Here is a 14384-nt window from a genome sequence, read left to right on the forward strand (position 1 = left end):
CAACACTAATTTACTAATTAAATTAGTGTTAAATAAACACTAAATAACACTAATAAACTAACACTAATTTATTTAGCACAGTCTGCTCTTTGCTCTTTTTGCAGTTCACTTCAATTAAAAAAAACACAAAAACTAAATAAAATACAAAATTTCAGTGCACTTAACATACACAAGCAGATAGCAGCATCACTATATTTTTGAGAATGAACATTCATTAAAAAATAAAACAGCAGCAGTAGTTTGTACTCCTAGCAGCTTGTACTCCTGTCCCTGTGCTTTCACTGATGTCTGCCTGTAATTGTCAAAATGGACACAAGGGGTCAGAATGACGGAGCTGCCCACAGCATTGCCTGTGTGCATTGTGTAAATATCGGACTCTTGGGCTCATATATTGGCCAATGCTGATTATCTAAGAAATGCCAAAAATCTGACCGATTAATCCGATTATATCGGTCAATCACTACTCAACTCAACTCAAACTTTATTTATAGAGCACATTTCAAACAACCGAGGTTGACCAAAGTGCTGTACAGGATGAGAAGCTGCATTGGGAATAAAAGTAGGTCTGATAATGTCACAGTTCCAAACAATTATAATCAATAAACAGAAGCAGTGCAATGACATAGAAAATATAATAAATAAAACTACAAATAAATAAAACAAATTAGAATAAATAAAATTAAATATAAAACAAATCAGAGTTATCAGCAAAACGTCTATTTAACTATAATTAAAAGCCATGGAGAATAAATGTGTTTTTAAAGAAGATTTAAAAATCTCAAGAGAACCTGCAGATTGAATGTGCCCGGGCAGGTTAGCGCCCTCTAGTGAGACCGTCGGCGGGCCCAGCTCCTTTATGGCCTTATAAAACATATTAAACATTAATGAATCTCCGAACAAAAGCGATAAATTCAAAATTTCCTATCCCATCTACATGCCTACCGAGTTTTAGACGTCTACATGCAGCCGATCGCGAGATATCTGGCTTTGAAATTAGTGACAAAAGTGCACCTCGCGGGGGGGTCTCCCAACATATCCGTTTAAAAAACATATTTATGATGTGAGATGTCTTAATGTTTTGTCACCTAAAAATCGTTTACTAATAAGGCTTTAAGACCTTAACATTGTAGATCCGTTGTGGGTAAATACCTTAAAAAGCTTGCTCACCTCACTGCAAAATTTTGCGTAATCCACTTCCTGGATGAGACGCTCCGACAAATCTGCCCCCTACGCGTCACCGAAGCGTTTTGAAAGCTGATTATTCCTCTTATTACAAAGCTGCAGCGGTTCTGCTTTGATTTGAGTGGTTTTTATTGGTCTGAAGGGTGTAGTGACTTTGAGTGACAGCTTTTACAACCTCTCACCGGCGAGGTGCGAAGGGGAGGGGGGGTGGGCTCACCAATGAGCCTACTGAGACAATCTGGCGCCTTAGAAGTGATTGAAAGCTGTTTTAACCAATAGTTTACTTCCTTCTGAAGCTAACCAGCCCTCATTTGTCATGATTGGTGGATGATTTCTTTGTAACGAGGCTTCGTAAACTCTCTAGTCATTTCCAATGTGGGTCCGCTAGCATAGCAACGTAAGCTAACCTTTGCTAACCTAAGCTAAGCTCCCCAGAACACACTGTTCGGCGAAACTGAAGCAGTCATGGATCATTTTGTTCGTTTTTATTCTGATTGTGGATACTTTTGAACATCACAGAAAATAAAAGGATTACTTTTGGTGGAATTTATTTACATTTTTCGGATACGACGCCAACCTGGAAGTGGGAATGAACACCGGCTACGACACGATTCAACCTACTCGTGAGTAAAAATGGATAATTTTACATAAGCGATTTTGTACAAAATATATAATCTAATACTAAACATTAGATTATAAACAGTATTGGAGCTTTTGAGTGCTGGAGTACTCTGTATCGTGTCGGATGCTACCGGAGTTGGCGACGTAAGCTTAGCTTAGCCTGTCGGACTATATTGGACATAAATATCATAACGTTCATAATTGGACATGAAATTTATTCATTGTAATTTTCTGGTCTTTCTGTAATATGTGCAACGTTGTTGTTTGTTGTAGCTCCTCGGTTTCGTGTAAGGAATTTGTTAGCATGTTAGCTTAGTTGGCTAATGGTGTGTATGGGGTGTGGCATATTTGGACATGGGTTTGGTGCACTGGACACACCTTGGATAAAGCTGAATAACTTTTCAATGCTTGCATGGATTTGCTTCATTTTGTCTATGTTGTCAGAGATGCCCTGGTGAATTATATTTTCTTTTTCTGACTAGATTTGAATAACTATGTGAATATACATACTTTGTGAAGTTCAAGTTCAACACTGCATTTCTGACTTTCCGGGCATATTAGCATATGTAAGAGGCTCTAAAATAAAACACAATTATGGGAATATGATATTGAAGTGAATCAATGTTCCCCCAACTGTCTACTTCAGTTTGAGCCCTGAATGATAATTTTCCTATATGTACAACTTGAGATATCTAGTTTTAAAGTGAACTAGTACAAGAATCTGAAAAACTTAAAGAATGTCTCAAAATGGCCGCCACAGATAGTGCATGCAGTATCAAATCAAATCAAAGTTTATTTGTATAGCGCTTTTTACAACACATGTTGTTACAAAGCGCTTTACAGGATTTAAAAGGTTAACAATACTATGGGTCCAGAACCCTAATGAGCAAGCCAAAGGCGACAGTGGCGAGGAAAAACTCCCTATGATGGTGGGGATTAGGAAGAAACCTCGGGAGAACCAAGACTCAAAAGGGAACCCATCCTCCATTGGGCGGCCCGTTAACACACAAATTACACAAAATACAGACAAATACACAAGTCACACACAAATCACACAATCAGACTAAGTAAAGGTAAAAATGAAAGTTCTGGGTTTTGATATTGTCACTGTAAATGTCTGTTGATGAACGCCAGGCTTTCATTCCATGTCGGAGCAGCGATGCTGGTATTGTAGGCTCCGACTGCAATGTTACTCTCAAGGTGAACCTCGGAGAAAAGATACGAGATGTAGTAACTATGTAACAGATTAATCAAAGGCCAAACTAAACAGATGAGTCTTTAATCGAGTTTTAAACATTGAGACTGTGTCTGAGTCCCGAATAGAGGCAGGAAGATTATTCCACAATTGTAGAGCTTTAAAAGAAAAGGCTCTTCCACCTGCTGTGATCTTTTTGATCCTAGGAACAGTTAATAACCCTGCGTCCTGCGAGCGAAGTGAACGCGCTGGGTTATATTGTTCAATAAGTTCACTAAGATAGTCTGGAGCTAAGCCATGCAGCGTTTTATATGTTAATAAAAGTATTAAAACAGTTTCGAGCTGTGTTCAAAGCTGAGTTTAAAGTTGTGTTTTGAGCTACTTTAGCTGTGTTTTGAGCTGTGATTTGAGCAGTTTAAAGACCCTCTGAGCTCTAGGGGCCTTTTTCTACACCTGTGAAATGAAGTTCACTTTGTACCTTTAGGTGAACAATACTAAGGACAAGTGAGACAGTTTGTTTATTTCATAAACAGCATAACTGACATCTGTAACCATTAGAAATACGTAGTTCAGTACTTTATTTAGGACACATTTCTTTCACTCTTGTTCAAGTTCCCAAACAAACACCTGTTGCCCAACAGCCCAGAGCAAACGGAGCGCTGTGCCCCCTTTGACCACTAGATGGCAGCAGATGAACGAAATCAGATTGTAAAGACGTTGGTCATTTTCTACATCAGGGATGAGCAACTTCCATGATAAAGAGGGCCAACATTTTTTCAGCATTATTATTGGAGGGCCACATGTCCACGCACTTCAAATAATTGGATATGAAAGACACTACAAATTATTCTCAATAAGAACACATTTTAAATTAATTCAGATCTGTATGTTTATTGCACCAACATACATCTATTTTCTGCATATAAATGCATTAACATGTCCTTAATAAGCAACAAAGACAAAACATTTGCTTAATAAAAAAGTGCAGAAAGGAATTTGAACTCCTTCATATCAAAGAACTGTAACGCGTAGCGCGCTGCGGAGCGAGGAGGCGGACACAAACGCTGAGAAGAGCGAGATTTAATAAGGGGAATTCCATAGGCGAAGTCGTTTGTACACGGGTCAAAACGGGAGAGCCGTCCAAGTGGTCAACAGGACAGGCAGGAGTCGTAACAGGAGAGCCATTCACAACGGAGAAACACAACGGAGACGGAAAATACCAGAACAGCGATGACAGATAATCCACAAAACCGAACAAACCACAAACAACCGACAACGGGCGAAACACAGAGATACAAGTACACAGGACTAAACTAGACACAACTGAACACAATGACGACACGGGCGTGGCAGACAGAGGGAAACCAGGACAACAGACACGCAGGGCGGGATAACCGGGCAAGGAACAACACCGACACGGGAGAGGGGGGCGTAGACCTACGTGACAAGAACAAAAAAGTCCTGCTCTATCGGTTTTTTTTCTTTTAGTTATTAAAGAATTATTGATCTATTTGCGGGCCGCACTGAGTGAGGACGAGGGCCGTGTGCGGCCAGTTGCCCATCCCTGTTCTACATAATTTACAGCAGCGTTTCACATCAACACCTTCAGAACTTTTTATTTGTAAATGTTTTCCCTGTTGTAGGTCACGTGATTAGATTAAAGAAGGACCATAATAATCTAATGATGTAGGAGTCTAAAAACATACCTACATGTACAGTTATCTACACACACACACACACACACACACACACACACACATTCATTCATAAAAATCTAATAATCTAATTCATACCTATCAGATCTCCTGCACCGTCACGCCCCCACCCGCAAACTCCGCTCTGCAGATGCCAACCTCCTCACTCCTACTACCTCTACCAAACACAGGTCCATTGGGGACAGGGCTTTTGCCATTGCTGCCCCCACCCTCTGGAACTCTCTACCCCTGACCATCCGTAACTCTGATTCTCTGCACTCCTTCAAACATAACCTCAAGACCCACCTTTTCCAGTCTGCATATAACACTTAAGTCATTACCCTATCTTTCCGTTTTGTTTTTCTTTCTTTTTTTTGTGTGTATGATTGTACGTGAATTTCTGTGTGAAATTACTGTAAAGCGACTTTGAGTACCAAGAAAAGCGCTATATAAAACAGATTTATTATTATTATTATTATTATTATTATTATTATTATTATTATTAATGATGTAGGAGTCTAAAAACACACCTACATGTACAGTTATCTACACACACACACACATTCATTCATAATAATCTAATGATGTAGGAGTCTAAAAACACACCTACATGTACAGTTATCTACACACACACACACACACACACACATTCATAATAATCTAATGATGCAGGAGTCTAAAAACACACCTACATGTACAGTTATCTACACACACACACACACACACACACACACACACACACATTCATTCATAATAATCTAATGATGTAGGAGTCTAAAAACACACCTACATGTACAGTTATCTACACACACACACACACACACACATTCATAATAATCTAATGATGCAGGAGTCTAAAAACACACCTACATGTACAGTTATCTACACACACACACACACACACACACACACACATTCATTCATAATAATCTAATGATGTAGGAGTCTAAAAACACACCTACATGTACAGTTATCTACACACACACACACACACATTAATTCATAATAATCTAATGATGTAGGAGTCTAAAAACACACCTACATGTACAGTTATCTACACACACACACACACTCATTCATTTATAATAATCTAATGATGCAGGAGTCTAAAAACATACGCACATGCACAGTGATTTTCATCTGGTGATTTGTGGACAAGAGAAACATTGAAATGATAAAGTGTGTATGGATGAACTGATGTCAATACCTGTAGTAAAGGTTAAATTATGGTCTACACGGTAGGGTTGCAGCGGTAACCGGTTTCACGGTATACCACGGTATTAAAATGCACGGTTATCATACCGTGTGCGTTTGCTTATTACCGGTAAAAAGCAAGCCAGCGGAGAAACTGACCCGCGCATGCGCAACTCCGCTCCGGTTCAGCTACTCAGCACACAGCAGTGAGAATGGCAGAAAGTGCATCAGACGTAACACATTTTTTAACAAAAAAAAAAGCTAAACTAAAATCAGTGGCGAAAATGACGTAATCGCGGTGGCTCCGCCCGTGCGCGAGGGTCTCGCGCGCTGTCGATTCGCGAGGTCGTGCACCTCTCGAATTTTGTAACTTTGCGCGCGCTGCGCCTCAGCGCAATGAACAAAGTTATGTTTGCAGGACTCATACACGTTTAAAAGGTGGAATTAAAACACTTGTACGTCACTTTAAAGGTCCGTTTCAATATTTCCCAGCACCTTAAACTTAATTAAGTTAAATATTTATACATATACTCGAAATAATTCGCTTTTCAATCACATTATTTAATGGTTGTTTATTTCCAAAACGCCCAATCTTAACGTCTTCACGTTCTCTCATGTTTCGTCCTGGAATTAAAAGAGGCTCGTATTTGTTAATGTAAGACAAAAGAACTGTGCGGAGTCGCGTGCTACGGTCACTAGTGAAAGTATAAACCTAGCTTTTTATGGTCCTTGCTTTCACTGGATGTGAAAGACGCTATTAATTTACATGCGTTCAAATTCTAACGTACCTGTTTTTGATATGTTTAAAACCAGACTCGGTGTGAAAACCTTAAAATAGAAATCTCTATTGTGATGATGTCAGAAATAAATCCTCTCTTTCTGCAGTATCTGGTTATATTCCAACTTGGCAGTACAACGGACATTTACAACAGTTGTTGATCAGACACTGACCCAGGCTGAGTTTATCAGATATTAAATAATTTAAACTTAAATAATTGTACTGAAATCCATGATTTAGGTTTCTCTAATTTTGCAGTATTTATATAAACATGCGTACAGCTTATTTTTTTAAAAGGACACATTTTGTATACAATAGTTCCAGGTTTCTACAATAAATAGTTAATTGAACAAAAATAACTTGTTGTAATTTCTTTAAGGGTCGGTGTATCTTTTAATAATATACAAACTAACTGTGATACCGTGATAACCGTGATACCGTGGTATTTTCTGAGACGGTTATCATACCGTGAAAATCTCATACCGTTGCAACCCTACTACACGGGGCTTTACATGTTTAATTCATATATATTTATTACCTTCAGACTACATTTTATAAAGATTGGAGTAAAATACACAACATTATCTTTACACACACACAGTTCCTGGTTCACATTCATATTGCGATAATTCCACTTATTCCACCTCTCACAGTGTTGATGGTTATGAACTTGGAGAACATGAAACAAAAGTATAAAAATATCATCACAATCACGTGTGTGCGTGTATGTGTGTGTGTGTGGTTGTCCTCTTCGTTGTATAAAGTGCCCTATTTTGTCAATTGTGATTTTTTTTACACAGCAATCGAAATTTGTCCTCCGCATTTAACCCATCTGTGCAGTTAACACACACCAGTGATTACTAGGGGGCTGAGGTGCACACATGCCCAGAGCGGTGGGGAGCTCTAGCCCGGCGCCCGGGGAGCAGTTGGGGTTAGGTGCCTTGCTCAAGGGCACCTCAGTCATGGCCTCAGGTCTGGGAATCAAACCCACGACCCTCCAGTCCCAAGACCAGTTCCCTACCACCAGGTCATGACTGCCCCATGAGAGACTCAGATCAGGTCAGATCAACTTCAGTGTCTCCACTGAAGTGGTCAGATACTGTAAGACAGAGAATAGGACAGAATCAGACATGAACACACACTCATCACACTCTATACACAAACTCAATCAGTGTAAACACTCATTGTAGGGTCTCCAGTGTACAGTGTGGATCCTGTGTGTGTGTGTGTGTGTGTATGAAGAGTCAGTAAGTCAGTAACTCACTGTAGTTTCTCCAGTGTACAGTGTGGATCCTCCAGTAGAGCAGAGAGCTGCTTCACTCCTGAGTCTCCTGGTTTATTATGGTTCAGATTCAGCTCTCTCAGGTGTGATGAGGGGTTTGACCTCAGAGCTGAACACAGAGCAGCACAGCCTTCCTCTCTAATACTGCAGCCAGACAGACTGTAGAGAGAAGGAGAAAAACTCACACTTACAAATCAACACACATGGGAACACAAACATCTCTCTCACTCCCACACACACACCTTGTCTCACACACACACAAACACACACACACACACACACCTTGTCTCACACACACACAAACACACACACACACACACACCTTGCCACACACACACACACACACACACACACACACACACACACACACACACACACACACACACACACACACACACACAGAGTTACTGGTTCACTTTCATATTGTGATAATAATTCCACTTATTCCACCTCCACAGCTCTATAACATCACAATGAACTTGGAGAACATAAAACAAAAGTATAAAAACATTCATTTTATTTTTTCTGAACCATTTTACTGAACTTATCATATGGCAGCAGTTACAGGACAAGTGTGTGTATGTGTGTATGTGTGTATATGTGTGTGTGTGTGTGTGTACGTGTGCGTGTACGTGCGTGTGTGTGTACGTACGTATGTGTGTGTGTGTATGTACGTGTGTGTGTATGTACGTGTGTGTGTATGTACGTGTGTGTGTATGTACGTGTGTGTGTATGTACGTGTGTGTGTATGTACGTGTGTGTGTATGTACGTGTGTGTGTATGTACGTGTGTGTGTATGTACGTGTGTGTGTATGTACGTGTGTGTGTGTGTATGTACCCGTGTGTGTGTGTGTATGTACCCGTGTGTGTGTCTGTATGTACGTGTGTGTGTGTCTGTATGTACGTGTGTGTCTGTATGTACGTGTGTGTCTGTATGTACGTGTGTGTCTGTATGTACGTGTGTGTGTGTGTGTGTACGTGTGTGTACGTGTGTGTGTGTGTGTGTACGTGTACGTGTGTACGTGTACGTGTGTGTGTACGTGTGTGTGTGTGTGTACGTGTGTGTGTGTGTGTACGTGTGTGTGTGTGTACGTGTGTGTGTACGTACGTGTGTGTGTGTACGTACGTGTGTGTGTGTACGTACGTACGTGTGTGTGCGCGTGTGTGTGCGCGTGTGTGTGCGCGTGTACGTACGTGTGTGTGTGTGTGTGTGTGTGTGTGTGTGTGTGTGTGTGTGTGTGTGTGTGTGTGTGTGTGTGTGTGTGTGTGTGTATAAAGAGTCAATAAGTCAGTAACTCACTCTAGTTTCTCCAGTGTACAGTGTGGATCCTCCAGTAGAGCAGAGAGCTGCTTCACTCCTGAGTCTCCTGGTTCATTGTGGTACAGATTCAGCTCTGTCAGGTGTGATGAGGGGTTTGACCTCAGAGCTGAACACAGAGCAGCACAGCCTTCCTCTCTAATACTGCAGTAAGACAGACTGTAGAGAGAAGGAGAAAAACTCACACTTACACATCAACACACATGTGAACACAAACATCTCTCTCACTCCCACACACACACCTTGCCTCACACACACACACACACACACACACACACACACACACACACACACACACACACACACACAGTTACTGGTTCACTTTCATATTGTGATAATAATTCCACTTATTCCACCTCCACAGCTCCATAACATCACAATGAACTTGGAGAACATAAAACAAAAGTATAAAAAACATTCATTTTATTTTTTCTGAACCATTTTACTGAACTTAACAATCATATGGCAGCAGTTACAGGACAAGTGTGTGATTGTGTGTATATATGTGTGTGTGTGTGTGTGTGTGTGTGTACGTGTGCGTGTACGTGCATGTGTACGTGCGTGTGTGTGTACGTGATGTGCGTGCGTGCGTGCGTGTGCTTGCGTGCGTGTGCGTGCGTGCGTGCGTACGTACGTGTGTGTGTATGTACGTGTGTGTGTGTATGTACGTGTGTGTGTGTATGTACGTGTGTGTGTGTATGTACGTGTGTGTGTGTACGTACGTGTGTGCGTGCGCGCGTGCGTGCGCGTGTACGTGTGTGTGTGTGTGAATGTGTGTGTGTGTGTGTGTGTGTGTGTGTGTATAAAGAGTCAATAAGTCAGTAACTCACTCTAGTTTATCCAGTGTACAGTGTGGATCCTGTGTGTGTGTGGGTGTGTGGGTGTGTGGGTGTGTGTACGTACGTGTGTGTGTACGTACGTGTGTGTGTGTGTACGTACGTGTGTGTGTGTACGTGTGTGTGCGCGCGTACGTGTGTGTGTGTGTGAATGTGTGTGTGTGTGAATGTGTGTGTGTGTGTGTATAAAGAGTCAATAAGTCAGTAACTCACTCTAGTTTATCCAGTGTACAGTGTGGATCCTGTGTGTGTGTGTGGGTGTGTGGGTGTGTGTGTGTGTGTGTGTGTATAAAGAGTCAGTAAGTCAGTAACTCACTCTAGTTTCTCCAGTGTACAGTGTGGATCCTCCAGTAGAGCAGAGAGCTGCTTCACTCCTGAGTCTCCTGGTTCATTGCGGTACAGATTCAGCTCTCTCAGGTGTGATGAGGGGTTTGACCTCAGAGCTGAACACAGAGCAGCACAGCCTTCCTCTCTAATACTGCAGCTAGACAGACTGTAGAGAGAAGGAGAAAAACTCACACTTATACATCAACACACATGGGAACACAAACATCTCTCTCACTCCCACACACACACGTTGCCTTACACGCACAAGCTCACGTGCGCGCGCACACACACACACACACTTACACACACACACACACACACACACACACACACACACACACTTACACACACACACACACACGCCTCACTCTCTCTCCCCTCCCCCCAGAATCCAACAGGAAGCACATGAACCCAGACAGACCCAAAACATGGTAATACAAACACTCCTGTACGTGTACATACGTGTGTGTGTGTACGTGTGTGTGTGTGTACGTGTGTGTGTGTACGTGTGTGCGTGTGCGCGCGTGTGTGCGTGTGCGCGCGTGTGTGCGTGTGCGTGCATGTGTGCGTGTGCGTGCATGTGTACGTGTACGTGTGTGTGTGTACGTGTGCGTGTGTGTGTGTGTACGTGTGCGTGTACGTGATGTGCGTGCGTGCGTGTGTGTGTGTATGTACGTGTGTGTGTGTATGTACGTGTGTGTGTGTATGTACGTGTGTGTGTATGTACGTGTGTGTGTATGTACGTACGTGTGTGTGTGTGTGTGTGTGTACGTACGTGTGTGTGTGTGTGTGTACGTACGTGTGTGTGTGTACGTACGTGTGTGTGTACGTACGTGTGTGTGTGTACGTACGTGTGTGTGTGTACGTACGTGTGTGTGTGTACGTACGTGTGTGTGCGTGCGCGCGTGTGCGTGCGCGTGTGTGTGTATGTACTTGTGTGTGCGTGTGTGTGTATTTGTGAGTGTGTGTGTGCGCGTGTGTGTGTGCGCGTGTGTGCGTGCGCGTGTGTGTGTGTACGTGTGTGTGTATGTACTTGTGTGTGCGTGTGTGTGTATTTGTGTGTGTATATGTGTGTGTGTGTGTGTCAGTAAGTCAGTAACTCACACTATTTTCTCCAGTGTACAGTGTGGATCCTCCAGTAGAGCAGAGAGCTGCTTCACTCCTGAGTCTCCTGGTTCATTGAAGTGCAGATTCAGCTCTCTCAGGTGTGATGAGGGGTTTGACCTCAGAGCTGAACACAGAGCAGCACAGCCTTCCTCTCTAATACTGCACCTAGACAGACTGTAGAGAGAAGGAGAAAAACTCACACTTACACATCAACACACATGGGAACACAAACATCTCTCTCACTCCCACACACACACGTTGCCTTACACGCACAAGCTCACGTGCGCGCGCACACACACACACACTTACACACACACACACACACACACACACACACACACACACACACACACACTTACACACACACACACACGCCTCACTCTCTCTCCCCTCCCCCCAGAATCCAACAGGAAGCACATGAACCCAGACAGACCCAAAACATGGTAATACAAACACTCCTGTACGTGTACATACGTGTGTGTGTACGTGTGTGTGTACGTGTGTGTGTACGTGTGTGTGTACGTGTGTGTGTGCGTGTGTGTGTGTGTACGTGTGTGTGTGTGTACGTGTGTGTGTGTGTACGTGTGTGTGTGTACGTGTGTGTGTGTACGTGTGTGTGTGTGTACGTGTGTGTGTACGTGTGTGTGTGTACGTGTGTGTGTACGTGTGTGTGTGTACGTGTGTGTGTGTGCGCGCGTGTGTGTGTGCGCGCGTGTGTGTGTGCGCGCGTGTGTGTGTGCGCGCGTGTGTGTGTGCGCGCGTGTGTGTGTGCGCACGTGTGTGTGCGCACGTGTGTGTGTGTACGTGTACGTGTGTGCGTGCGTGTGTGTATGTACGTGTGTGTACGTACGTGTGTGTACGTGTGTGTGTGTGTGTGTGTGTGTGTGTGTGTACGTACGTGTGTGTGTGTACGTACGTGTGTGTGTACGTACGTGTGTGTGTACGTACGTGTGTGTGCGTGCGCGCGTGTGCGCGTGTGCGCGTGTGTGTGTATGTACTTGTGTGTGCGTGTGTGTGTATTTGTGTGAGTGTGTGTGTGCGCGTGTGTGTGTGCGCGTGTGTGCGTGTGTGCGTGTACGTGTGTGTGTATGTACTTGTGTGTGCGTGTGTGTGTATTTGTGTGTGTATATGTGTGTGTGTGTGTCAGTAAGTCAGTAACTCACACTAGTTTCTCCAGTGTACAGTGTGGATCCTCCAGTAGAGCAGAGAGCTGCTTCACTCCTGAGTCTCCTGGTTCATTGTGGTACAGATTCAGCTCTCTCAGGTGTGATGAGGGGTTTGACCTCAGAGCTGAACACAGAGCAGCACAGCCTTCCTCTCTAATACTGCAGCTAGACAGACTGTAGAGAGAAGGAGAAAAACTCACACTTATACATCAACACACATGGGAACACAAACATCTCTCTCACTCCCACACACACACGTTGCCTCACACGCACAAGCTCACGTGCGCGCGCACACACACACACACACTTACACACACACACACACACACACACACACACACACACACACACACACACGCCTCACTCTCTCTCCCCTCCCCCCAGAATCCAACAGGAAGCACATGAACCCAGACAGACCCAAAACATGGTAATACAAACACTCCTGTACGTGTGTGTGTGTGTACGTGTGTGTGTGTGTACGTGTGTGTGTGTGTACGTGTGTGTGTGTACGTGTGTGTGTGTACGTGTGTGTGTGTACGTGTGTGTGTGTACGTGTGTGTGTGTACGTGTGCGTGTGTGCGTGTACGTGTGCGTGTGTGTGTGTGTACGTGTGCGTGTGTGTGTGTACGTGTGCGTGTGTGTGTGTACGTGTGCGTGTGTGTGTGTACGTGTGCGTGTACGTGATGTGTGTGTATGTACGTGTGTGTGTGTATGTACGCGTACGTGTGTGTGTGTATGTACGCGTACGTGTGTGTGTGTATGTACGCGTACGTGTGTGTGTGTACGTACGTGTGTGTGTGTACGTACGTGTGTGTGTACGTACTGTCGTGGAAATTTTCTAATAAATGGATGAGGACTCAGACGTGGTTAAATGATTAATTTATTACAAAAATATAAATATATATAAATAGGACAAAGACAGATACAAGACAGACACAGACAGACACAGACACGAGAGTCTCATTTAAGCATGACAACTCTGAAGGCAGGGGGGCGCTCCCCCTGCTTATATACAATCTTAAACACAATTCAGCAGTTCTAACAGCAGGTTATCTTAAGCACAGCATGTTCCAAAACATAGGCGTCCAGCAGGCTACTTTGTCTCACATGTGTGTATCTCCTAATATGGACTTCCCTAGAGTTAGCGGAAGCAACTGATGTATCAGTTCAACACAGAGGAAGCTAAATGACCCAAGACTAGTAGCCTAGTGACTACCAGTTAACAGAGTGCTCTTACCCTCAGCACTCTCCCTGACCTGGGTCACGCAGCATACATGCATAATATGAACTAAACATGGTTACACTGAATCACACTACTTCATTATTGTAGTCCTTCTGCTTAGTCAGAATGGACATGTCCTAAATCATAAAGTTCATAATGATCTCTTATAATAATTAAACATAATCTAATTAATAGTTATTAATCAATAATCAATAATTTCTCTCACAGTACGTGTGTGTGCGTGCGCGCGTGTGTGCGTGCGCGTGTGTGTGTATGTACTTGTGTGTGCGTGTGTGTGTATTTGTGTGTGTATATGTGTGTGTGTGTGTGTCAGTAAGTCAGTAACTCACACTAGTTTCTCCAGTGTACAGTGTGGATCCTCCAGTAGAGCAGAGAGCTGCTTCACTCCTGAGTCTCCTGGTTCATTGCGGTACAGATTCAGCTCTCTCAGATGTGATGAGG

The 14384-nt window shown here is 43.3% G+C and overlaps 1 protein-coding gene across 3 annotated transcripts in view; it reads right to left on the minus strand.

The window, feature by feature from the left end:
• Positions 1-2578: 2578 nt before the first annotated feature.
• Positions 2579-14384, minus strand: part of LOC143491500 (NACHT, LRR and PYD domains-containing protein 12-like) — a 204458-nt gene continuing 192652 nt past the window's right edge. For all 3 annotated transcript variants that reach the window (XM_076990558.1, XM_076990561.1, XM_076990560.1), the window contains 7 exons: positions 14273-14384; positions 12698-12874; positions 11532-11708; positions 10417-10593; positions 9247-9423; positions 7929-8105; positions 2579-7763 (listed from right to left, as the gene is read on the minus strand). The exon at positions 14273-14384 is cut by the window's right edge and continues 65 nt beyond it. In XM_076990558.1, coding sequence (XP_076846673.1) covers positions 7757-7763; positions 7929-8105; positions 9247-9423; positions 10417-10593; positions 11532-11708; positions 12698-12874; positions 14273-14384 — 1004 coding nt within the window. In that variant the 3' untranslated portion in view covers positions 2579-7756. The remainder of the gene's footprint in view (positions 7764-7928; positions 8106-9246; positions 9424-10416; positions 10594-11531; positions 11709-12697; positions 12875-14272) is intronic.

This window comes from Brachyhypopomus gauderio, unplaced genomic scaffold (genome assembly GCF_052324685.1).
Source record: "Brachyhypopomus gauderio isolate BG-103 unplaced genomic scaffold, BGAUD_0.2 sc76, whole genome shotgun sequence".
Classification (NCBI taxonomy): Eukaryota; Metazoa; Chordata; class Actinopteri; order Gymnotiformes; family Hypopomidae; genus Brachyhypopomus; species Brachyhypopomus gauderio.